The sequence below is a fragment of the Manacus candei genome, unplaced genomic scaffold (assembly GCF_025592945.1).
Source record: "Manacus candei isolate 608988 ecotype Guabito, Panama unplaced genomic scaffold, ASM2559294v1 h1tg000017l, whole genome shotgun sequence".
NCBI classification, from domain to species: domain Eukaryota; kingdom Metazoa; phylum Chordata; class Aves; order Passeriformes; family Pipridae; genus Manacus; species Manacus candei.
In genome coordinates, this window is record NW_026138065.1 from 16387277 (window position 1) to 16414151 (window position 26875).

The following is a 26875-nucleotide window of genomic DNA, read 5'->3' on the forward strand; positions in this document are numbered from 1 at the left end:
TGCTTATCTCAGTTTTGTATGAGTCTTGACCAAACAGACCCTTTAGTCTTCCCGCAGCTATAATCTACTTCTGGTTAAAAGCCATCTCCATTCACATCCTACTCCTAATATTTAACCGAGGATCAGTTTATAATGTGTTCATTCAGAAATGTTCCCTAAGTATACAGGAAAAAAAGGGAATTTTGTACATTGATTATACTGTATGCAAAAAAGGTTCATAAATATTTAGAGAAATAGATACAGAGAATTAAGGTACCACAATATGCATGTACACATGCACAGACAAAAAAAATTGAGACAGAATGCTTTTAAAACATGGAAATTATGAAAGGAGAGGCCGAGTTGGTTGGCAAAGCTTTGGTTATGTGGGGCTCAATGTAACTGAACAGATCAGGACTCATTAGCCCATTTGCCCTCCTGGAATTTGCTGAGACAATCCAAAGACAGAAAAGAGTAGATTAATTTAATTTTTCCCCCTCAAATTGAAAGTAATCCAGATTTTAGAAGCCTAGGTAGCTTTGCACACTGGCACGCAGCAGGCATCCAGTAGTGGAAAGTGACAAAGGAGAGTTCTCACTCTCAGCTGCTGGCTGCCTGCTGGCTACCAGCAGCTTTTTCAACCCTGTTTCCGTGGAAACTTAGGTTAGAATGGTGAAAATTAGGTAAAGGTAAGTTTTGTGGGTTTAAAGCACGCACTCTAATACTTTAAGAATCCTGAAGCAGAACTGGAAATTGGTAGAAGAACTGTGAGCCTTAAAAGGCCACCTTTGGTTCTCATTGCTACAGAAACAGAGATCTGATCAGTACCACTGTAGAGATTTGAATTATGATTTTTTTAACCCATATATTTACTATACTTCACACATGCAGTTTGGAAGGCAGTATAGGTGCCTCCTCCTGCAAAAAAAAGAAACAAAAAACCCCCACCAACCCTCCCTTATGTTACTGTCAGTTTTCCGCTGAGTATCCAAAACACAGAGTTTTCTGTGCACACCTACTGTAGGCAAGAAGAGTTTGTGTGGGTAGGTAAAAGCTCATAAACCATGGTGCTGAGCAAAATATGGAACTGACAGGTTGCCAGGACCATGAGCAGTGGTGTAACATGTCTGGCATGTGTACTGTTAGGAGTGAGCAAAGGGCCACACATCCTTCTCCATTTCCCTGATCTAGTACCAGGGCTGCTTTTGGTCTCTAGTTTCAGTATAGTAGCTTTCCTGAAGACATCACAATTATGCAAAGGCCAGTGACAATTTACACACAAGATTTTTAAAATCAACTTTGCCATAAATTTTCTAAAAGTACAGAAAAATCTTTAATTCTGTGGCGAAACTGAAGTTAATTTCTATAAAATAAATACCAACAGGACTCATCCTGATAAGCGTGTAAACCTAAAGATAATTTCTCTAAAATAAATACCAGTAGGACTCATCTCACTCAGAATGTATGCACGCTGATGGGAGAGATGGAACTACAAGCTCTATGTATTTAACCTGGCTATCCTTAGCTAAGTGCAAGTATGACCAGTAAGGGAGGTGCAGCCAGGAGATGCTTAGTGCGGTACAGGTTGCAACCTCTAAAACTGTTTCAGTAGCTAACTCTGGACTACTCCATCTATTTAATGCTTCCACAGATTTGCAGGAGCTGCAATTGAACATCTGCACCTGCACCTGTAAAGCAGACATGCCCCCGCCTATCAGAGAAACAGGATCAATTCTGCTCAGAGTCAACACTATTACACCATTAACACCAAAGTCAGAATCAGCCTGATTCTGAATCAGCTATTTTGAATTCTAGTGCTAGTGAAAGCAGTGAATCATACCAGCCATACAAGTTCTTGTAATCCAAGAACAATTCCTGGGTGTAAAGTACAAAAAAACCCAGTAATATGGCAAAACAACCCTGAAAAAGGCAAAGAGGTGTATCTAAGTGCATGAACCCACATGTAGTAAGGGGGTGGGGAACAATACTTTTTTTACGAATTACTGAGGAGGTGACTCTTGGACTTAGTGGTCAGACCTGAAAGAAACACTGAAGGCACCATGAAGCAATGTCTGATTGCATTTCCATTTAAAGAAAAGCACTGCTAGGAAACCCAGAAAAGTGGCAGCAACAGAAATCTGAAAATCTCAGTTTTTATGAAATCTCCTTTAAAAAAGTAGAAGTGTAAAAATACCACACCACAAAAAGTGTCTTAAATCGCATGTATCATGTTTACTGCCAATATGAAGAAAATGCAAGCCTTGTTAATATTTTCTTCTTGTTCCTTTCTAGTGATGTTAAAGTAGCTGACATAAACCATTTTCTTTCTCAAGCCACTTTTCTTCCAGCAAAGTAAGTTTTAAAGTTATAATATTTTTATGCCTTTCTTTTGAGGGAAAGTGCTACAGTACTAACAACTGAAATCATTTTGTAATTTTGAAAAAAATGCTTTACTCTCTGTTTCTGTCCAAGCCACACCTTCAATGGTTTTTCTGTAAAAAAAACCCCAAACAACAAGCCAAGATATTTAAGGTTGTATAAAGCTCACTCTTGATATTATTTTGTGCTGGTTTATTTAACTGATGCAGGTTTAGTTTCTTACAATTGAAAATAGGCATCAGAGTTTTAGCAGAAAAGGGTCTGAAACACAGTCTGAAATACAAAACAGTTGGGAGTTCTTTTTGGCTACAGGAAGAACATTAAAAATGAAATAGGATGCAAGGGAAAAACACTACTGCACTATTTAGCTACTGCTTGGGTCAAAGTGATGGTGGTTGAAACTTGGTACCCACAAATGATTGTTTTATGGTCTATATCAAATGAATTTCACCAGTTTTCAGAGGAGAAGTACCCACATCACAAACCTATTACTATAATTAGCAATCTTGATGGTACTCCTAGCAAAAAGGACAAGGACTGAAAGAGCTACGGAGAATGAACTACCCTCTCACATGCAGAGGTGGCTTTTGCAGGTCAGGGATAAAGTATACTATCAAAATAGGCTGAGAAAAGATGTACTGATGCTTTAGTTTCCTAGGCTGTCAACTTTACCCCACTCTAAAGCAAGAAATTCAGTAAAAAAACCACACACAACACAAACAATCAAAGCAATTCTTCCTCCCCTCCCCCCCCCCCCCAATATATCTTATATTGACAAGCAAGTCAGAAAATGTGATTAGATCAAGTTAGAAGAATTATGATACTGGAACAAAAAGATCAAGTAAGAAAATAGAGACTTTAAGAACAAAAATGCACCCCCAAATAGCCCCATGTATTTGAAAGAAAAAAGGCACAAGAAAATAGCAAATGTTGCAGGGATAGTTACAGCAGCCAAGGTTTCCCCTGTACAGTAATTCTAATTTAGGGAGGATAGCCTGACATATGTCGACACTCTTCTCCTTACACCGGTAAAGTATCTCAGCAATCTACAACAAAAGACCTGATTTTACTAGGGTTTTATTTCTCATGCAAAATTCTTCATTACTATTATTATTCAACTTCTGTTATTCAGTGTTTGTCTTCCTAGTGTGTCTAGGCAGGTAACTTCTATGAGAAAAAACAGGTTAAGTCTCTAATTGTTAAAACTTGAAACATTTCCAAGTCGCTCTGAGATGTTCTTGTGATGAATGGCACAGGCTAGAGTAGCTCTCAAATTAGGAGAAAAGTAGTTGTGCAGATAAAGACAAAAAATCAAAATTAGAAGAAAAGGACAAAGGACACAAAAGCCTTACTTGCTTCAAAATGTATTAGTAGTTTTAATAAGGATTAAAAAAATAGTCCAAATTAGCAGATGAGCAGCTAGCAAGAACCCCTATCTACCCACCTCTTCTTTTCATATTTTAATTTAAGCTTCAGTCTCTGAAAAGCATTATCGTTGGAAAGTATACAGGTTAAGGTAAAAGATTTTGTCTGGGGGTTTATATGACTTTTTCTATGACATTAACCAAGCAAGTTCATTAACACATTAACAAAAGGCATCATCAGGATGTTTCTCCACACCTTGATCTCTTGTTTGAGATTCCTTAGTTTTGTATAAAGATCAAGTAGATGGATTTTAATCTAGCGATAAGAGGCAAAGTGTACACCTATCATTACAATTCCTCTGAGTCTTGCAAATTTCCCTACTATAATTTCCCCATCTCTCCTATTATATTCTCATAAGGCTGCTCTTATTTCTCTGCCTGTGTTTCTTACTTTAACTGCTTCACTTTGCTTTGTATTCTTATCCCTTATCTCAGTCCCTACAGTGCATACCTGGTTTGAAGGGAGCAAAGTTAAGTTTTCAACCACAGGTACCCAATATCGACCATTCTTCGTTTCCTCTTACATTTCTAAGTATTTTGAATATGATACTTACAATTGCCAATGGACGCATTCTTCTAACAATGTCCTTGCAGGTTTCAGCAACCCCCATGTCACTTATCTGCTCTTGTCAAAGTATACCCATGATTTTCCTCGGCTAGGCTCAAAATCTGAACTCTCCTATACATTTTTTCTCTCTTCAACCCAGTAAAATTGTACTATTCTTTACAATTTTTAATTCCTCTGGGTTTTGTTTGTTTGTTTTTTAATTGTCTCTTATAATTTTTAAAATGTGATCTTCTAAAGATTACCTTCAAACCTTTCTCACATTTCTGATAATTTTACAATGTTCCAACTCAAGCTTTTCTTCCTCTGAATTTTATTTCTGGGCTATCTCATCCATAAAAGCTAAACCAAACTACCCATTTCTCCAGTTTATACTGTGTATACAGATTCTTAATATTTTTCACAGCCTGAGTGAGAAGTTCATCACCTCTAACATACCACAAGGCATTGTGTGACCACATTTTCTGGATCCCTTTGGACATAACCATTAATTCCAGTCTGTAATCTATACTTAGCTTAGACCTTTCTCTGTAGCTGCATACTCAGCTGTGTTGCTTATTCTCTCTGCATAGCATCTCTAAGAAGTTTCTTACCAATCCACTCAAACTCTTGACCATGTCATCATCACTTATATCCAAACATCACAATACTGTTCTCTCTGCTTTTGCAGTCTTGCCATATTAATATTTATTCAGTAGGTTGCTGCAAAGGTTGTTTTTCTTGCCTACAACCCTGATCTTGTCACCTTTCTCTGTACTCCTCCAGGTAAGTTGCAAGTTGTCTTTTCCAAATGCTTCACTTCCCTATTTTTTTATCTCTCATTCAATATTAAAAGGACAAGTCCCTTCTTTAATCAGCCCTAATGTCAGCCTACATCTTCCACTTAACTTTTCAAGCAAGCACCAGTAAAATTTTCTTCCACTATGTTACCCACAAACATTCACAGACTTACTCCATTATCCTTGAAACTGTCCTTTAAAATAGCACCCACAAAAACCAAGAAGAGGCAAGGCTGCTCTTGTGCCTCCAACTCTGTCAATCATGCTGACTTCAGTTATCTTTGTTATCCTTCCTCACCATATCTATCTCTGGTCTTAGACCACAGATTCTCTAACTCAAACTGCCTTTTTGCTCTGTGTTTATACAATGTCTGGTACAACAATTCATGATGAAACCCAACCACATTAACATGGTAATACAAAAGAAGAAAAAAACCACCAAAACCAACTATCAGCCCTTTCTAACTTGAGATATTCTATGATCCTATCTAGGTTTTTCTTGCCCAAAAGTTTCTTTCTAGAAGTGTATGATAAAGTTATACACTTCCCTTATTCCTTATTCTAAGAACACATTTTCTCTCTCTCATTTTGTACAACATATTTTGCTAAAATTCAGATGGGAACATCACAGTTTTCTCTTCAAAAATAACAGTCCTAACACACATTTGCTATCAAAAGCTACTAAATTTTTGGGACATAATTAATGCACTGCATATAAATACAACTACTGCAGAATAATTTTTTTCCATTTTGGAGATCATTAATGTTACACGTAAATACAACTGTTGTAGAATAAATTTTTCCATTTTGTTGACACATCACAACTCAGCATTCAGTACAAGTGTGGTTATTTATTTAAAAGAAGTGAGAATATCTTGTATAGAAATGCTATTAATAAAAAAATACCAGTGGCGGTTTTGAATTTGCCTTCTCACATCCCTCCCCTACATCAACGCATTCTAAATCAGCCTTTATTTGGAGACTGACTACTGTTTTTAGCAAGGTTCAGGTAGTACATTTTTCAAAAAATTGGATGGTTATCAAATTGTAATTCAGAATGATACAGTATAAAAAAATACATAATTTCAAAGTGCAAGACAGCATAAACACAAGTGGCACAACCACACCGGTAGGATCAGTGATTTGTGTAAAAATATGAAGGAAAAGAAGACAGTTTCTTGCTCTGTGGAAAACAGTCTATCCATGAATATGGGGAGGATAATCAAGGGAACCAGAAGAAAAAAAACCAAGAATGTGAACCAGGCAGGTCCAGAAGGGTTGAATGGACGAAAAATCAAAAACAGCAGAGAAGATGCAATTCACAGGTGTTTAAATTCTGAGGGCAGGAGGGACCATAATAAACATTCAAGATTTCAAATTTCTGTATCAAGGCCATATATCTCAGGAAATTATTACACGTGTTTCAGAAAAATACCCATGAATCAAACACATTCACTGCTTAAGAAACTACCACTTCCCATGGAAAGATGTTCTAATGTATTATCATTCTGTCAAATCTAATTTTTTTCTAGACTGAATTTGCCTAGCTTCAGTTTCCACATCTTGTTAGGTACTTGTAAGCTAGATTAAAGACTGATCTTCTGTTAAAGGGTTTTTTCTCCATATAAGATTTTCAGAGCAAAATCAATTCATTTCTTAACAATCAAGTCATTTCTTTGACAAGTAAAGTAAACAAAGCTCTTTAACTCTCTCATTTCCAGCCCCTGATTCACTCCTCTGCCCCCTTCCTGAATCGCATGTATTTTCAGTATCCTTGGTTAATGTTTGAGTAACTATTAACTGAATATGAATGAAATAAACAAGGATAACACTGTAAGGAGTATGTTGTCAACATTTAAAGTTTATCATGGCAAAGATTAGCAGTGAGTGCCTGTGAAGGAGAGAGCCTACTGAAAGTGTGCAAGATGTACTTGATGACTGCGTACTAAGGTAGAGTCAAGGCAGACAAGGAAGGGCAGACAAAGCTACAGTGGTAACAACGTGAACCAGGAAACAATGTAAAAATTGGCTAAAATGATGGGTAAAAAGGTAGCATAGGAATAAAAAAAAATAAATCTTTGATTCTAACACCTCAAAGACATTTTCCTTTAAAGCCCTGGGAAGAAACATCTCAGTCTTCTCATATCAGTGGTTTCCCCCTAGTCTTTTTGTACAGCCCAAGAGAGTACAAGAGGAATAGTTTTACCAACAGCATGTTTTTTAAGCTAACAGGAGACCATCACGAAATAGTAAAAGATTTGAGCAAGAATTATTTAAAATAATACATTATACTTTCAGCTAACACCTAGCTTTTCTCCCTGTTTTTCCAAACACATAGGAATTTTTTTATAAAGTTTGCTAACTTTTCGGTTTTTTCTCTTTATGTATTCTCATCTGGCCCCATAAAGAAGACAGACAAAGCTACAATGCAATTTAAAATACCCTTTATTAAGTCACCACAACTGGGTAAAATACATAAATAGGAGAGGCTTGGAAGTTTGTGAAAGTCACCTGATATGGCTAAACAGTAAAAAAGGTTATTAGAAACAAGATGTCATTCCTCCAAAAGCTGAAGTTGTACCCAACTGAAGAAAGAATCACAGACTTGGAAAATTAATTATAATAATAAAATGGCAGGTAAAAAATGAATGTACTCTTCCTTTTGTTTTTGTTTTGCTATATCTTCCTGCCAGCTGATAATTGAGATAAAGAATGAGCACTCACAGAGGATCACAACATTTCAGAGAGGTTAAATTAATTCTTTGCATCAGTGCAAAAAATTTACTTCACTCTAGAAGAAACTGAAGACATTTCACCACAGAAGCTTTTTCTGATACGTCTTTGGTAAAAGAAGTCCTGCTTTATAAACCTTGAGCTCTTCCAAGATGTCAACAAGTATTCAGATAAGGGTGATCTGGGTAACACAGCCTGCTTCTGATTCCAAAAAGCTATTGGCAAGGACCCTCCCTAACAACATTTTAGGAAAACAGACTGTCACTGGACAAGAGTCCTGACATGGCTAAATAATAGAACAAAAGACAGGGAACAGGGTAGTAGCAAATGGTCAATTCTCACAGTGGAGGGAGATAATCAGCAGAGTTCCCCTGGGACCTGTTCTATTCAACATGTTTACAAGAGATGAGCACTGAGGTGGCAAAGTTTGCTGATGTTAAGAAACCATTCAAGACAGTGAGGAAAAGAGCAGACTGTGAAGGATTGCAGAAGGATGAAACTGAGTAATTGGACAATAAAATGACAGATGAAATTCAGTGTGGATAAATGCAAAGTGCACAACGGAAAAAATAATTCTCACTTGATATAGAAAATGAAGGTCTCCAAACTGACCATCACTGGAAAGCTCCTGATGTTGTGACAGACAGTGCCATGAAACTATTAGTGCTGTGCTCAACTGCAGTGAAAAAAGCAAATCACTGTTAGGCATTTTTAAAAGGGGAACAAAAAGCATAATTATTCCACTACATATATCTATTTATGCACAATTTGAATGCAATACTGATCACAGTCATCTGAAAATGAGTAGATTGAAACTGAAAAAGATATAGAGTAGGGCAAGTATAATCAGAGGTACGGAATGGTTTCCACCTGAGCTGAGTGATGAAGAGCTACAACTTCACAATGGACATGAGCAGACAGCCTGTTCATTGTATCTTTCCACACATACATGAAATGATCAAATTAAGAGAGCAGGACATAAGAAGACGACACATTGAGAAAGCTCTATTCTGAATTACCTTTATATGGAAAAAATCTTTTAACTTTGCACTGGACACTGCAAAGTTGCAAGACTGGACACGGTTCAAATGACACATTATAGCAAACAACATGCTTTCTCCAGATTAAACTGATGTTGCAGTAAGTCACTTACATACATCACTTTATTCACTTCCCTGCAAGATCTGATCAATGTAAAAGAAGTCACTGAATGACACTTCACACACCAGTGTTGAATTCTTCCCTACAAAACACTACATTTTCTTCTTTTTTTTGTTTTGTTTTGTTTTGGGTTTTTTTTTCTCCTTTTTTTTCTCCCCATAACCATTAGGTAACTAAGATTTTGAGTTGTAGGAAAAGTGAATCAAGGTTACAGTAATATTTCAGACTTTACATCAGCTTTTTAGTTTCTTCAAGGCATTGAGAAGGGATCATATAACTTTGTTACTGTCTTCATCACACATCATTACTAAATCTGAAGGACTGATCAATCCATTAGACAGTCATTTGAATACTCATTTTATAAAACTTTATGCTGTTATAACAAAACTAAAAAAGCCTCAAGAATGTGGAATTAAAAATCAAATCAAGCATTTATTATAATGAGCCTTGTTTTCATATAGTACTTCACATTATTTTGTAATTTAATTATTTTATTTATGCAAATAAGGCCCCAAATGCTACTGCACTCAAGAAGGTAAACACTTTACATTTTTTCCTCCTTAAAATGCAACATTTTATGATGTCTAGATATGTTTATTAATTAGTGATTATTAACACCCAGTAAACAACATCATGTCTTGTAAAAACACAATCTTTCTTCACAGCGTGAGGCTGAAATCTATTATTCACTGATTCCATATGCTGAAATACACTCAAATGATCACAAATGACCTTAAGCATTAGATAAATGTAAATGAGGACAGTGTAGAAAATGTGCTTTTGATTGATATCTAAAAGACCAGGTTTGAAGTCTTGACAAGGGATGAAATCTGAAATCTCATACTAAGTGGAAATCTACAGAATCTAAGCTTTGGATGGACGTACCACACAGCCTCTCCTCAGCAGTGTCTGAGGAGTTCTGCTCACAAAAGGTGTTCAACACATGGAACCTGAAAGACCTGGGGCCTGTGTGGCCTTTGTCTACTTGGCAGGCTCCTATTAGGATGCAGAGTTGTATCTCTAAGTTATGTATCCATACACCCTAATGAAGGCAGAATTTTTCTAGCCCTAAGTGCTCACTTAAAAGAACTTCTCTACACAGATTGGTTCCATAAGCATACGGTTAAATGACATCAATGATAGCCATTAAAACTGTATGGGTTTAACCCTCTATGTTAGTAAGCTTATTCTGCATTAACAGTTTGCTTTTCTCAGCCCTTTTTCAGCTTTACTTTTGTCACTTTTAGAAGAACTGAGAGCCGTTCTGGAATGTGAGCCATCAAAAAGAAATATTTAGACACACAAATAAGAGTGCACTATTTACTCTCAGGTAGCCATCTTCTAATTCTTAACTCTATGCCAGGAATATGAAGTACTTTACAATTTACTTTTAAAATACTGCAAGAAATGAACACACTTTAATTTTTCAGCTACTTCCAGTCCCTACTGTACCTGGAGATACCTCAGTGAAGCAGACAGTTAAACAGTTCAGTGCTACCACCTATTACAGGATGGGTATGAAAGGCTCTGGAGAAAATCTTAAACCAAAATCTTTACACCTCTACAATGCTCACCCTCCAGAGTGTGCCATCAGGGTTAACTCAGAGACAAAACAGGAGGTGCACTATGAAAAAAATGCTGGGTGCAGCCTGCACCTTAAGTCATAGTCAATAAGAGAAGGGCCCCAGCACACTGTGCCCGGTTCACATCTACATTAAAAACAGAATTACATGCAAGAATCAGTAAAAGAGTTTAACAGAATCTTCAGAAGAAATTTTAGTAGAATCTTACCGGCTTGACACTTTCTGAGCCTTAAATACTCCAGCATTTTGGTTTCTTGTGATGATCTCATTTACATCTGCAGTATAATTGTTAAGAATTACCTACAAAACTAGAGCAATAATAAAAATAATAAACCCCATTCTTTTCCACTGATAATACCTGCATAATGTCTCTCATCTGTTTGGTCTTCTTTAATCTGTGCTAACTTCTCCAGCACATCAGCCATATATCTATGCAGCAATTTGCTCTCCATTGCCTACCTCTATTTACTGTTTCATTTAAGGAATTTCTAGCCCGGTAGCTATAGAGGGAACTGAAAAAAGACTTTCCATACCTTACATATATTTAAAGGCAACTATTTACAAATATAAGAATTAAAACCATGTTAACTGAATTTTTTTAGCATGGTTACTAAATGTCCAGTTTAGTTTGTGCTGCTTTTGACTGTGTCACTATATCCCAGTGCTGAGACTTTGGAGGCTTATGGGTTTTGAGTACCTGCCCTGCCACAAGACACACATCTTTGTTCCTGGTTCTGTCTGGGTGACTCCAACACACAACAGGATCACTTTAACCTACAGGCAAAGGAGTTTCTAGTCCATTTGTTTTCTTGAGAATGTTTTGGAACCACCATAAAAGAGTACAAAGCAATAAATGCCTTTTCTTCCCCTTAGGTGCCACAACACTGCCTCAGCCTCATGTCTCAGCTTCTTGTAGTTTACAAGATCAGGTCACAAATTTGGGGAGCATTCAGGCAGGTGAAAGCAAAGGCTATCAAAGAAAAGTTTCCAGGGAAGCTGAGCCCAACCATCTGTTGCTAGAAAGATAACCTTCATAATCAATCATTTGTGGTTAGTGAGAAGCCATTGGAAGGAAAAGTATATCAAGTAAGTGAAAACTATGACAATACTAATTGCCACTCAAGGTGAATCCTTATGTATTTGAATGATTCAGTCTCAAATATAAAAAATTATCTTAGACATTTTTGGTAAGGTTGCCAATGATCCCTCTTTTTTATTTAAGGTACAGGAAATCTGACGCTAGTTAGGAAGGTGTTTCTAGGTCCACAAAACGTCAAATTTTTTGAAAGTGCTCTTATAAGAAAACTGAACACTAGTGTCAGGCTAATTTGAAATATCATTGATATATCTTTTTATTTGCTTTGCTGAAATCACATAATTGGCCTTCCTAACAGAGTTGGTCATTTAAGAAAAGTTATTTTAGGAAAGCCTCTATCCAAACAATGGAATTTTCTAAAGCAAAAAACTAGAAATCAAATGACAGAAAACTGGTTTAAACAAATCTCTGTAGTTTGGATGTGCCTTTTAAATCTTTTCCACAATATGTAATGAGAAGTAGTAAATGAATGGTCTATACCTGTGAAGGAATAGGAAGGCATAAGTAACTCCATGAGCAAAGCATGCTGTTTTTAAGTAGATGCAGAAATAACATTGTTGATAAATTAATACACTGCACTTAAATTATATAACTGAGCAAAACTCTTAATAATGGTTATAAACATGGTAACACTGGCTTTTTTAAATAATTTATGAGCCCATGTCTTCAGGCATTCAGGCTGAACATGACCCTTCTAACCTAAATTTCCCAGGACTGTTGAAAGATCCATACACTTTATTTTAATGGCCATTATAGTGCACTGCAACAATGTTTTGTATTATTGATGCTTTCAGACAGTAGTTCAAGTCACTAGTGCATGGTGTGAAACAGAGCTAAGGCAGAAGGTACACAGCCTCTCTGAAATAGGAGAGAATTTTTACTAAAATGAACCTCATCCTTGGATCTGGACATGTCAAACTGAATAAAGATGCTTCCAGTGTTCTGAGGAAATAGAATTTGATGTTGATGACTGACTTATGTCACAGATATTACCTGAGTTGAGAAATTTGTATCTGAAAGCATATCACCCAAAATTACAAATGGGGATGAATCTGATAACTTTGCTCTATTATTCACTTGATATGTCTATCTTTTTATTTTTAATACTTTCCTTATTTAAATCATCCTGAAAGAACTTGGATAAAACACACTAAACAAACAATAAAGTTTGGAACAAGGCTGCAAAAGGAGTAACATCTGTTTTTATTTTATTGACTTTGCTATATAAATGATCTATTTGATCAATTAAAACCTCCTCATGATAAGGAAAACCAGTGAGTTAGAGTGAAGTCTTTTAAAGGGATTAGCAACTCAAATCATAATATCTTTTTAAAAACCTCCATAAACATAATACATAAGATCATGGATCAATATAAAATATAGCAATATATTTCACAGTGAGAGGGTGAAAATGACAACAATTATTTGAAATTCACTAATTTGTAAATTGTTCTAACTTCTAACATTTCAGTAATATATCCTAATACAGATATTGAAAACATACATAGTGAATCCTTCACGTGGCAGTACGAAATGGAGATCAATAGGAAGCATGTCAAAAATTAAAAGAAAAATCAAATCCTAAAAAGCTTGAGATTTTGCAAAGCAAATCTGTTAGTTATGCTCACTGAATAGCGATAGCAATAACAAAAACAACAATAATTGTGATGATGTTGATAATACAAAGGCAGATTCTCAGATGCAATGCACTATTGCCAGGTCGATTTTCAATTACATTTCACTGATGTATTCATTTGTTTCTTAATGTGCTCATCTTGCCCATTAAGAATAATTAGCAGGCTTGCTTGGTGATTTCCTGGCTTCTGACAGGGATTTTTTTTCTTTTTTGTTGACAACCACTTTTACTTTTTGGAAAGTAATTTTTGAATATTATAGTATGACTGGCATGTAATTTAAGCTTCCTAAGAAATTTAAAAGGAAGATATAAACAGTAATTTTAAAACAAGATTATTTTAATCTATAATACCTACATAAAAAGCATAATACTAGGCATTAACTATTCTTGAAGAGCAGAATCTAGGAAAGAAAACAGTATTTTACCCCACATTACCTTAATTGGGTATGCTAAACAATTAAAAAGTACCATCAGCATTAATAAAAATTAGCAGAAATAGGTCATTTGTAGTCAGTGGCACTTGGGCTCAAATGCTATTTCCAATTACACCTAAAATTCTTACTGATTTCAGTGAGTCTGGTGTGGCTGAAACAGATCTAAATTTAGTCTAAACTTCTGTTACAGCGAGTCACTATACAAAAGAGTGCAAAAGAAAATTACCATAAGACAGATCATAAAATTACTACTGAAATCCATAAACCACATAAAATGCAACATAAATTTTATTACGTGCACTTTTAAGAATACATTCCACATACATGGTAAAGTTCTTAGCCTGCTGCACTTTGGCACCCTGCTAATATTAAGCCCATTGTAAAATCCAACACAATAAAAGCACTTTGAATGCTGAGCCTTCTGAGCACCAAATGTTAAAAAAGAAAAATAAATTCCTGTTAGAGCCGTTCACCAATGGCTTCCCTGTTAGGGATTCACTGAGTGAATACAGATGAAGACTTCTTGTAGGACTTTTGGAAACAGAAGATATTTCTAAAACATATTGTCAAAAACTAAGGTGTGATAATTAGATTACTTTAACAGTATCTTTTTCATGAATAAAAGCATTTTTATTTAATTCCAAAGACTGAGTGAATACTTTTGGCACTTGCCAATTTTCCTTACTATAAAAGACTTCTACATTTCAAAAAAGTTCAGGTATTTTTATGGAATCTGCTATGCAAGATATTTGCTGACTTGATGATTACTGAGTCCACCTGAAGCTTTCTGTGAGTAAAATGACCTTTTGTTAAACACCTATGCTTCTATGCAACACTAGTTTGTTTTGTTAGGCTAGTTTTGAAACAATTCTTTGCTGCCAAATTTTTTATCTTCATAATGACACGGAAGAAAGATTGGAAAGGGTGGTGCTGATTAAAATACACAGAATAATGAATACTTCCTCCTTAAGACACAAGTCTAACACGCTAGAATTTAACAAAGTAAGGATCCCTGAAACACAGCTGAGAACTTGCCTTTTCAAGAAAAAGGAGACTTTTAGCAGGCTTACTTCAAGTTTTAACAGATATGATCTGGGATTGGCTGTTTATAACATGAAATTGTTCAAGTGTTGTAAGCAATTATAGTTAAGTCAGTTACCTCTGAGAACGTGTTTTTAAAAGGTAGTAGCTAATATTATTGCACTGCTAATGTCTCCTGTTTTAACAGGCATCAGCAACTGCAATTTATTTAAGCCATGGATTAGTTTAACTTTTTTTTTTCAGTAAGTGCTCATTATGTTAGCTCTCAAATACATACAAAACTCAAATCTAAATAATTCTGAAGCTGCAGTGGCCAAAACCTGAAAAATTAGCCTGCCTTAAAAATGTAAATGGAAAGATTATCAAGGAACAAAAGCAAATAGATATCTTCCTTTTTTCCCTCTCAATTTCTAAGGGTTATTAGTATTCACTGTATATATCTGTTCTTGTTCTGTGCTGATATTTAATGTGGCCACAAATTATGCTCATTCATTCTATCTCTTAGCCCAAGTCCAGTTCAATTTTCTGAACTGTATGTTCATATTAGAAGGGCATGATAGCAATTTAATCTATTATAAAAAAATACAATAAAATACTTTCTACAAGGGACAGAGGAGTTTTGCAATCTTACATCAAGAGAAATAAAGATAAATTGATAATTGATTAAGCAAACTAAATGGATAATTTGTAGGCAGTTTTAACTTAGCAACAATGAAACATTTCAATATACACTGGGAAAACCGTGACAATATACAAGTGTTGGGTATGTTTTAAGAGGCTAGTATTTGAAAGAGGAAAAAAATCTAGCTCCTCTGCAAAAAGGATACATGAAGGGGAGCTAATGATTTGATTCACTACTACACCTCCTGTAACGTGCAGCATACACGCGAGTCTTTCAGCACTCAACCACGAGACACATATTTACTACTGTACTTGCTCTATACCAACACCTGCATTTTTAATTAAAGGCAAAAATGTGGCATTTATTATGGGGGAAGCTGTAGCTCTGTTCAAGATATTCTACATCTATTTTTTAATTACTTATGGGGGACTTTTCTTAATATACCCCATGCTGTCTGTCTTTATATCGATTGTTACTCAGCCAGTAAAAAGGAACGAGCACAACAAACCAGTTTTCTATCTGAATAAGGATACTTTTGATGGCCTTTTCATTTCCATCAGTTAACAGAACTTCTTTGACATCTGCAGAAATAGCAACCTGAAAAAAAGAGCACAGCAAACAATGAGCAAATATGCTTGTCTGTGTGGAAGTGAAGACAGGAGTGACAAGCCTTCAGTATCATGCTTCCTCACCTATTTCTCTGTAACAATCTTCAATCTTTTTTCATTTTATGTCTGCATTATTTTAATCATTCAATCAAATCAGTCAATACTTTTATCATTCCATTTGCGGGAGCCTCTATCTTGCTATCATTCTGTTCCGTAATTGCATTGTGACAGCCGATGATGGTATTCTGAGAGGCTTTCATTTGCGGGCTTCTGTTTATCTAGTAGAGCCATCATACAAGGCTGTCACTCTGCCTTTCAGCTTGCTTCTGTCTGACTGCCTGATGCCCTTCATATAACTTTGCATTGCAGGCAGATGGCTTTGTAAGGGTAATTTTTTTGTGAGCTTTGACATGCTCGCACATTGGGCTGTAACCTCGACACATTGTATAAGAGCGACAGGTTTGTCAAATGCCAATCAGTGTAACAATATGCTTTTATTTGTAGAGACATAAAAACTTGTCTAATGCACTGCACTGCTACATAATATCTCCTGAATACATGACTCAGAACCCAGAGAATGGTGAACGACTCTCCTGAATGGCCAATCTAATTCAAAAGAATCTAATTACCGAGAGCTCTGGATCATGTTTGTTGGTGTAATAATGCAGGCAAAACATTAGCAGCTATATCATGGTGCTCCAACTGTGATTCGCCAGGCTATTCCTGTATCTTAGCAAATGGGACTATAATCTGAAAAAAAAAAAAAGCTTCGGCTATGGCAATGAAAGACAGACCGTACGTGGCCTGGAATGTCACAACAAAAGATATTGACTACACCGAGGTAAAATGTTTCTGCTCATCGAGGCAACCATAAAATCAATATGATACGAAAGCAAGTCAATCTAGAAGGTCTCTCAAGACTCTGCAGCTTGACCGCAGCTGAGGCTGTTGACAGTTCTCTGACCCAGCAGTTGGAGGCACTGGAACATTTTTCCTTTTGTTTCTTCCTCTGAATGGGATTGGAATTGAGAAAAGACCTACCATGAGCCCAGCCAAGCATGTCATGCCACCCCCCAGCTCACACACAGCAAGGTCCCTGAAAGAGAGAAAGGAAATGGTAGAACCCATACAAATTAGATGAAAATGGTCAGAGAGACATATATGTTACAAGAACAAATTGCCATCTGCAGTAAGAACTGAGCTACCAGGAAGTTGTAGAGACATGACTAGGCTACCTCATGTCGTTTTGCGTTTTAAAAATAATTATGAAATAGAAAAGTCACAAAGCAGGCAAATCAGTGGGGGTTCCCTCATTAGTGCTCAGTGCAACATTACCACCGCTGAGCTGAAAAATCTGAGAAGGTTCCCTTTTTTCCCTTGTCAATGGCTCTGTCTTTTAGAACTAAACTAGCTAGAGTAGCGAAAGATAATTGTTAGGAAAGGATAACAATGTTAATCCACATTCATTCTTGCAAAAACAGCTAGAGAAGTAAATGGGGAAATTAATATTATTTATATATCTCTCCATATAGTTATGCCTAAAAGCCTTTTTATATTAAAAAGAGAAGTTTTAAAGAAAGCTGTATGCCACAAAACAATTACACATGAAGAAATCCGATCCTTCAATTAGCACTTAAAACTGCAAGTGACCTACAAACAATACTGTTATGAACAACGATGGGAACAGCAAACGGTTAAGCCACAGAAAACCAAACGAAGTTGGTGTCAAGAGCCTAAACTGAGCCCGATCAAAGGGCTGAATACATGGTCTAAAAGGCTGCTTTTAACTTAGACCATACTGTGCTGTTATTAAGACGTGCATGTGAAATATAATTTGGCGCAGAGAGTGTGCCGGATGGGAGCTTGCAGGGGGAGCCATAAAGAATGTCCTCCAGAGCCATGGCCTGCCCCAAGAGGGGAGGAGGGAGCGATGCTGACCCCACACCGAAACTGTGTGAAGCAGCGTCTGGGGCAAGGCAGAGCCTCAGTTTAGGAACACACTGCTTTATAGCAAAACCTGTGGCAATTTATAGCTGGCAGAAACATTCGCATTAAGACATTTCTGACAGGCATAAAATGGAATTTCAGCTAAATGGTTTGGTTGGGATTTTTTTAGTGCACTTCTTCTTCTCCCTCAAAATATTGACATCCAAAAATCTATTTTTATCTGGAAGTATCACCTCACTACTCACTTGACACTGATATTTAGGAAGAGCATCTAGGATGCCACATCAGTATAGAGATGCTGATATTTTGTTCACTGAGGCGAGCAGACTAGGCTGTATGACTGTGTACTAATGCTCACTGTCTGGATAGGATAGACTTATTTTTCTCAGACCCCAAATTTTATTTGAAAAAAGTCTAGTTGTCCTATTTAATCAAAACGAGACAAAAGATGGACATAGGTTGGAGGAACAAGCTGTACATAAACCCAGTGAGAATGTAAAAACAGATGTGGGAAATTTGCAGTTTGTGGTTTAAATAGAATGATTATAAGTTTTTCTCACATAAGTTTTTATTTTCATAAACCAAGTGTGTTATATATTAAAAGTATATACATATGGTTTCATATATTAGACTTATAAGGCACTTAATCCTTTATAAGAGTCATGCTTACTGAAATGAACATAGAAAGTATCTAATGTGAGGTTTCTAGTGCATTTTGAACCAAATTTCTGTGTACATAAGCATATACATGCACACAAATACACATAAATATTTATGCATACAAATAATTTATTTTAGTGCAAAGTTCCCTTATTAGTAAGTTTTAAAAGTCGTATCTGTCTCTCAGGCAATATTTAGTGACATTTATTAGAGAGAATTAAAATAAGAAACTCTACCCTGAGAGTACTGTCAAGAGGGCATAATCCTGAGAAATCAGGATGTGAAACTTCCCATTTACTCCTTGGCAGTTTGACTGATTACTGTCTCCGAGTGTCCTGGCTTGCACATCCAAGCTAGGAAAACACCCTTTGCATACGCAGCACAGGGAGGTTTGCTGTGAGAGGCCTCGGAGAGCAAACAGAGCACAGGAGCCACTGCGTGGGGTTGGACAGCAAAGTGCTACAGGGACACCACTATGGCAGCAGAAGTCACAGAGTGCAATGCCCAACAGAACTGAGAGGAAGGAGCAGCAGCTGCCAGGTTAGATGTATGAGCTGCCTCCTCTAATGGGCTGGGTTTCATTCAGCTGATAGAGCAGGAATGAGAACCAGGGCACACTTTGGTGCCAGGTCTTTGATTTCAGATAGGAGTTTGAGCAAGTTGATATGCTTGCTGATTTGGTACAAGGGGCAGGGACTTACAGCTTGGTCTTTCTTATTTTATCAATACCATATGTACACAAACTGAGGGACTTTGTACACTCCAAGCTGGTTTACTTGTATTAGCCTTACACCCTCACTCAGAACACAATTTATGCCTCCAAATGCATTGCTATAATGGCTTTCATTGCACCCCATTCATCCTCTGGAAAATTAACTTCAAGGATTTCCAAGTGCAAATCTCAGTATACCCAAGGGGAAAGAAAGAGGATGCAGGATGGATTTTATTTTTAGAAGTTCCTATTGGAGCCCTGATGGCTGTCTTCTAAAAGTTTAGAAAATGTGAAAAAAAAACCCAAACCCAAATAGAAGTGCAGGATGTTTCAAAACTATTTCACAACACTCCATTACTATATGTGGTGCTAATTCCTCCACTACTACATGCAGTGCTTATTATTTATTTTCTCAGGTAATATTTTGCTTGCTTTTGCAACAGATGTCAGTTTAAAGAATATCTTATTTTTCCTGACCTTCACAATCAGTACTGATCGATTGGAGCTTCACTTTTGTTTCCCAAAAATCAAAGTGAAATAAAACGCCTTGAGTGGAAATCAAAAGTCTTTGACATATAGCAGAAAGCTTGCTGTGCAATATTAGTACCCAAAGGCAGCTCAGAATTCTTTGTTAAGAGCAACATGCTTTCACCTTGAACATTTTAAATTTAATCTGAAGACTTAAATCATAGCAATCTTCACCATGCAGATACAATAAAACTAACAGATTGGAAAATATCTTTTTATGTTTAACTCTGTACCTGAATATTTCATTATGCTTTAGGCAGTAGTAAGCCAGCACTTCTTCAGATGGCCAGAGACCTATAAAACAAAGATATTCGCTTTCTTAGAACAGAATTTTTTTTGCCTAAAATAATATTTGAATGCATATTACCATTTGCAGACTTCTACCCACTGTTTCATTTTCTAAATCTGCCATAAAAGCATGGAATAAAGAAAAAAAGAGAAGACCTATGATTTAAGCATTAGATTTGAATATTTCATAGATTTCATCCCAACTAATTATCAGAAATTTATAGATACATGTACATACACATAAACACACATACATCTACACATAAATGTGCAATACTCAAGACTTTAAAAGTCATATAAAATTCAACTCATTTGGGCATTCACATGAACATCAACCTGTTTGTACCAGGCCAGATACAAGGCCAATCCTGCCTTGTAGCCTGTTTCCAGCAGGGGACAGGAGCCCTCTCCTTTTTCGTCAGCTATAGATATAATCATGCTACAGTCACTCCATTTCTTCCCAGTTCATTTTTATTTAGCTCCTTTTCTCTTAGTTTTTGTTAAGTCAGGCAACAATCTGACTGTAAGGAACACTGACCAGCAGCACATGCTAAGGACAAATGCAGGACTAGGGCAATAAAACAGTGTGATTTCTAGTTGGAGCTCAAGAAGTTCTTGAGGAGAAGAGGAAATATGAGTGGTAAGTTCTGTTTAATAGGCACTGAAGAATTTTTCTAGTTGTTCTGTGGACTGTGTAAACTTTTCATAGCTGCAACAGGAAGCTCCACAGTTTTACCGTGCTGTATAAAGAAACACCTCCTCTCTCCTTTTCTGTACTTTCGTCCCTGTCATTTTCATTTAAATCCCCCTAGTTCTCCTAAGGGAAGAGAAGGAGCAATCTCACTTTTTTCACCTAATCTGAATTATTCATGACTTTATAAGCTTCCATCATAACACTTTCACTGGTCATCATCATCATTAGCAAGTATTTAGGCACCCATGCAAATTTACTTCTTCAAAACTAGTCACTCAGGAAACTCCCTGTTTCATCAGACCAGTTTTCCACCTGACACGAACATCTAACTGAAGCGCCGTGGCCCACGGAGAGGGCAGCACAGATCCTGTGTGCCTTGCACGCTCTCCTGCACGCTCCAGACTCCAGTGCTGGAGGCACTCTGGGAAAACAGACTCGTACTTGGGCACTTGAGTTAGGTCTGCAAAGGTTCCCAAAGCTAGAGGAGGATAAATCTAAGGCCTATGCAGCCAAATTATGGTTGCATGTGTTTTTCATCTGTTATTGCTCAGCAATGAAAAAACACATTTACATGTCTGTCTACAGGTAAAATCCAGGGTCAGCTTCCCCCCCCTCCCCCAACACACGGCACTATGAATTAATGAGACAGAAACTTAATATTATGAACTACAGACATTTCAACAGTTTCAGTAAACTTAAAACAGACATGTAGAGCATCCTTTAGGTATTTCTAGACAACTGAATTTCATGCAGTTTACTATGTATGTGCATCCTTTAGATAATTTTTAACAATTTTTTTGTACTCAAGACTTTAAAAACATCACGACATTTTTAACAGAAGCAGAGTTTGTGAGAAAAACTGTCTTCCTTTAAATCACTTAGAGCCTGATTGTAAACATCATCAATATAATTCTTCCTTTCCATCTAGTAAGTATTCTGAACTCATAGTGATTAATAATGAAAATTTATTAATATCTTTCCTGCATGCAGATCAAGCAAAAGCCTAGACAAGATTTGTCCAAAACTTTGCCTATAAGTTTTGTATTACAAAGATTTTAAAGAACAACCAAATAGAGTGATAATACACATACATGAAAAAACCACAAATCCAATATTGGTATTTATCCTGTTTAAGTCAGTTTAGGTTGATCAGGTGTTTGTGAATGTGCTATTTTGCTTAGGCTTGCTAAGGGTGAAAACAAAATATTCCCACAAGACTACTCACCCTTTAGTGAAACATACACTAAGAATTGTACAGGGTTTTCTATCTCCCTTTGAGCACTTCAATGCTTTTGAGCATTGAAATATGCTAAAATGACAGATTTTGCAATAAATATAATAACTGTTTAAATACTTTAGTGTATAATATAAAGAATGTTTCAGTTTGCAGTGACTGCTGTATACTCAAGCAATAAAAGTGCTTTTTTAATATTTAGTGAAGACACAGCTAATTTAATACCATTTACAATACTTATATCTCACATTAAAAAAACCCCACACCCACAAATATAAAAATCTGAAACCCTTTTATAGCAGCCTGAGTGAATTTTAAAAATACTTGTCAACTGCAGCAAAATCCTTCAACATCTGACTTTTCAATACCCTCAGTCAAACATCTCTCACTTTTCTACACTTATTATTGAAAGGGCACTTTGAATGGTGTCACTGAATCTTTTATGAGGGGTCACTGTTCTTTCCCCTGCTACCATTACAATGTTGATACCAGCTGAAACTGCAGGTGTATCAGATAGCTCTGTGCTGAGAGAAGGGTAAAGCACCTTTGGAAAGACAATGCTTTTCTTTAGGCAGATGCCAGCAATGCACACATCTCTCCTCCCTGCTGCCTCCCCCATAGGGAAGGAAGTATCACCTCTGCAATGATATAAGCAGCTGGCAGCTAAAGAAGCAGGAGTCAGGAGGTCTTTCATGAACACGTCTCAAGTGTGGAAGCACCCAGCTAAGCCAAGAAGCCAGAAGCCAGAATACCTGTGTTAATTTTAGTAAAAGGAAAAGCTTCTCGTGCTTGAACAGGTAGATAAGCCTCTTTACCTTCAAAACAAGGATCAGCTTAAAGATCCATGTGGAGGAGTTTGCATTCTGTCTTCTTCCCCTTCACTCTGACCTACATTCGTCAACACAATGACCTACATTTTGAAGTTGCAAGTATAAGATAGTTCTGCTTCTGTTACAAAACATACCTCTGTAATGCAGAAATGCAGCAATTCCTATGAATTAACAACCACTAGGTTACGAAAAGCATAATGTGTTTCCTGCAAACACATACATATGGATATGGATTAAGTTTCCTGTGAACACACTGAAAATAATTCTTTCATATTTAAAATCAAATTATTCTCATTTTGATTTCTGAATTTGATTAGAAATACATAACATTGGTACCTATTTGCATGTGCAACAACTTACAAGATAGTAAATTATTTACATATGTATAGGCAAAAGAATATCAAAAGACCCTCCAAATGGTGCTCATATTTACAAGTCTATGAATATATAAGTCCTAGACAGAGAGACTAAAAAATCTCACTGTACAAGGAAACAGAGAGAAAAACGAGGTTTTCTTGCAAAAATAAATATTTTGCTGCATTTACTGGAGGTTTTAAAACTCTTTATCACCTTGATAATTACAATGTGAAAACAGAGAATAATTGCCAGAAAACACTGGAATCTCTATTGACTGCATAAAAAAATTAAGCTGCATTGCTGTTCAGAGGAGAGCCTCAAGAAGGGGCATGTCTGAAGGCAAGGGAGAGAAACAGTGCTCACAGAGCAACGCCTGCCCACATTTCAACTCTTGGCAGGTATCCTTTAACCACTAGTACAGAGTAGGAGATCCACTACAAATGTGCCATCAGAGAGATGATGTCTACTTCCAGACAGCTTTATCGTACTTATTACAGTAAAGGGATAGAAGAACATTGTCACTAAATTGTGTGATGCTGGATAGAAAAATGCTTCATGTGCATCAGAGACATAAAAAATCAAGGCATTTCTATAGCACCTATCACCATATCATAAAATCTCACCACAGTAATGGAGTCTACCTCACAAGAACTTGATGACATCATGAATTTCTATCATCTCAAGTTGGCACATTAGAAAACAAATTAAGAGACAGAGACAGATTAAGTTACTTAGACACATATAAGGAAAATATGGGAAGACCAAGAAAAACAACCTAAGCAACTCCTACACCCTGTGGTATGATGTAACCAAAAAAAGACACCCCAACTTTTCCTATAGAGGAACAACACTAACAAAAATCAAAATAATGCTAGTAACACATAACTTTAGTTGGTTTTATTACTCTCATTGTGCTTCTATTGGAAAGTGTCAGGTCCTTCTAAACTATGTACAGACAGCCTCCTGAGGATGTATTGTTTTAACCATCAGGTGGAGCACCACTAGTCCGAAGCAACACAAAACTGTTCTTCTTCTGCATCAAATCTAAAAATGCTGAAACCTGTAGGATAGTACAGGAAATTGTCTACCAGAAATAAATTATCTAGTATTAAAAAAATAATATTAAAATTATTGTTTCTCCTCTGTTGCTTTTTATCACATATTTTAAAGAATGCTGTCACACCTTTGGATAACAAATATTGAGATCTGATGTGAAGTTATAAAAGAACATGATGTCAGTAGAAAAGAATTTTGAGGCATGTATTTTTAAAGAAGACATTTGATTATTGGAGCCATTATGTCACAGCGGAGCTCCACAGGTACTTTAACTGGGATAGTGCAGGATTAGTAGAACTCTGATCTGCTACCTGCCAGCACTGCACACAGGAAACATAGAGGCAACTGGACGTGACAGATGAGCTGTCCCTTGAAGCTCTGAGTAGGAGTTATAAGCTGTCCTACAACTACTTAACTCACGCTAGGAGATTAAAAAGTTCCTTTCCAAGCTGAGCCAAATTGAAAGCATTTTCATATTTCCCTAGCACTTCACCCAGCTACATGTATAGATGTCTGATCTCAAAATTCAAATTTTGTCTTTTATTTGCACTATTAAACTATAAGGTGTCTTCCTATTCATTTGAAGTCTCAAGTAAATTTTGCACAAATCATACCTTAACCCTCAAAAGCACAGACAATTTAAATTTGAAAAGTCAGTCATTTTGCCCATATGAATATACTCAAAAAGATCTTCTTTTCTACTATGTCCTGATTCTTGACTACATGAAATCACTTTATGTGCTTTAATATTCATCAAAGTGAGAGGAAATAAAGCAGTTTGAGGCAAAGAGATCAATAATGTCTCAAAAGTAGTACCAACAACTGTACTAGCAATGATGAATTGTTTTCTGCCCTAAGTACTTTTTATCCCTACTGACAACAATTGTTGCTGGAGAGTAGAGAAACCTTTGGCAATGCAATGGGCTGCACAGAGGTGTTAAATTAAGTAAGTATCTAGACAGGTAATTATTCCCCATTTCTTCTCCTAAAAGACTGTAGAGTAGATGGAAAATTCCCAAAACTAAGGGTTACTGGTCTACTGGAAAAGGTTATCCTAGGAAAATAACAAAAGGAATCTAGGAATTTAAAATAAGGTTCTACCATTCTTACTGCAGCATTGTCATATCCCTAATTTTACAGTATTGAATGTTATTTCCTACTGACTATGTGACTATATCCACATCACATGGGAAGGTAACTTTGATGATTTGATCCCACATAGTTTTTCTGCGGACCACCATGCACAGCATGCACAGCAAGAAGCATTGTCCACCCGCTGAAGTTTCTGGAGAAGTAAGAGAGCAGGTCAAAATCAAGGTTCAACAGCACAATTACACTTTGGAGTTAAACTTCAGACTTAAACTCTAACAAATATTATGAAGCCCTCTGTCAGTGAAGCACTAAACTTCACTTCCAAATCAAAGAGAAAACATGAAATTATGAATAGGATAATTAAGACTACATACAAAGTGGATACACAGTGAATGTCTGCCAAATACATCTTGCTAGTAACATATAACATGGGTGTTCTAATTTGAGTAATTGCTTGAGTAAAGACTACCCGCAAATAATTGCACTGCTGTAGTTATTTGGCATGGATAATGCCAAAAATACTTCTAACTCTAAACTTCCTTCAAACTCCATACATTAAGCCTTTTTTCAATACAATTTTATGATAAAAAAATGTTCCTCAGTATAGTCAGGGAGTAAAGATTTTATTTTCATTCACTTGTTCACACAGCATACAAAATGTGACACAGATGAAAGGATAATCAGTAATCCCTGCTACCTAAGATCCCACCTAAAGCTATTGAATCTAAAAACCTAAACACATGTTATAAGGCACTAATACTACAAATATTCATTTTTTAGATAGCATAAAATGTATGCCTAGAGGAGTGGAAACCTTTCATAGAAAATAACTTCCATAATAATCTAAAATTAATCTGGTCACTTTAGCAAAATGAAGGAATAGAGGGAATTGCTAAGCAAGGAAAACACCCACTGAAAAAAAAATCTTGTTACTTCATTCTGTTTCCGGCACACAAAGAAGTTTAAGTTTACACCCATCTACAGCAGAATCACATAAAAGAGGAGTTGCCAAGTTAATTACAGATGGTGTGCCTGGAATTGCAAAATTATTTACTACAAATTTGAATTTGAGAGCAGATTTTCAAAAGGACAACAGCTACAGAGTAGTGCGCCCTTCTGGACATTTGGCATCTTCAAATGCCAACAATTTTAAGAGCTAACCTGTCTTGAAAGTCCAATTGTCTAATCTGTGGCTCTGCATTCTGAAATTTACCTCAAGACTATTTGCAAGCGAGCAACTTCAGCAGTAAGCGCAAACAGTGCAAAACAAGAAAAGTATTTAATGGCCTTTACAGTAGCATCTTATATCTATGCCTTACTGCACCTGGCTTTTGCAGATGGCAAACCACCTTTTAAGTCCAGTGAAGAGGAGTAATTTGAGGCAGGGAGAATGGCTAGCTTACTTTTCCACAGCGGGAATGCTATAAGTGAGTTTGA

The 26875-nt window shown here is 36.4% G+C and overlaps 1 protein-coding gene across 1 annotated transcript in view; it reads right to left on the reverse strand.

The window, feature by feature from the left end:
- The window catches only part of CAMKMT (calmodulin-lysine N-methyltransferase), a 218469-nt gene that overhangs the window by 25212 nt on the left and 166382 nt on the right, over positions 1-26875 (reverse strand). The window contains exons 4-7 of the mRNA XM_051783767.1: positions 20121-20181; positions 17082-17136; positions 15966-16029; positions 10812-10878 (exon numbers count right to left, since the gene is read on the reverse strand). Coding sequence (XP_051639727.1) covers positions 10812-10878; positions 15966-16029; positions 17082-17136; positions 20121-20181 — 247 coding nt within the window. The remainder of the gene's footprint in view (positions 1-10811; positions 10879-15965; positions 16030-17081; positions 17137-20120; positions 20182-26875) is intronic.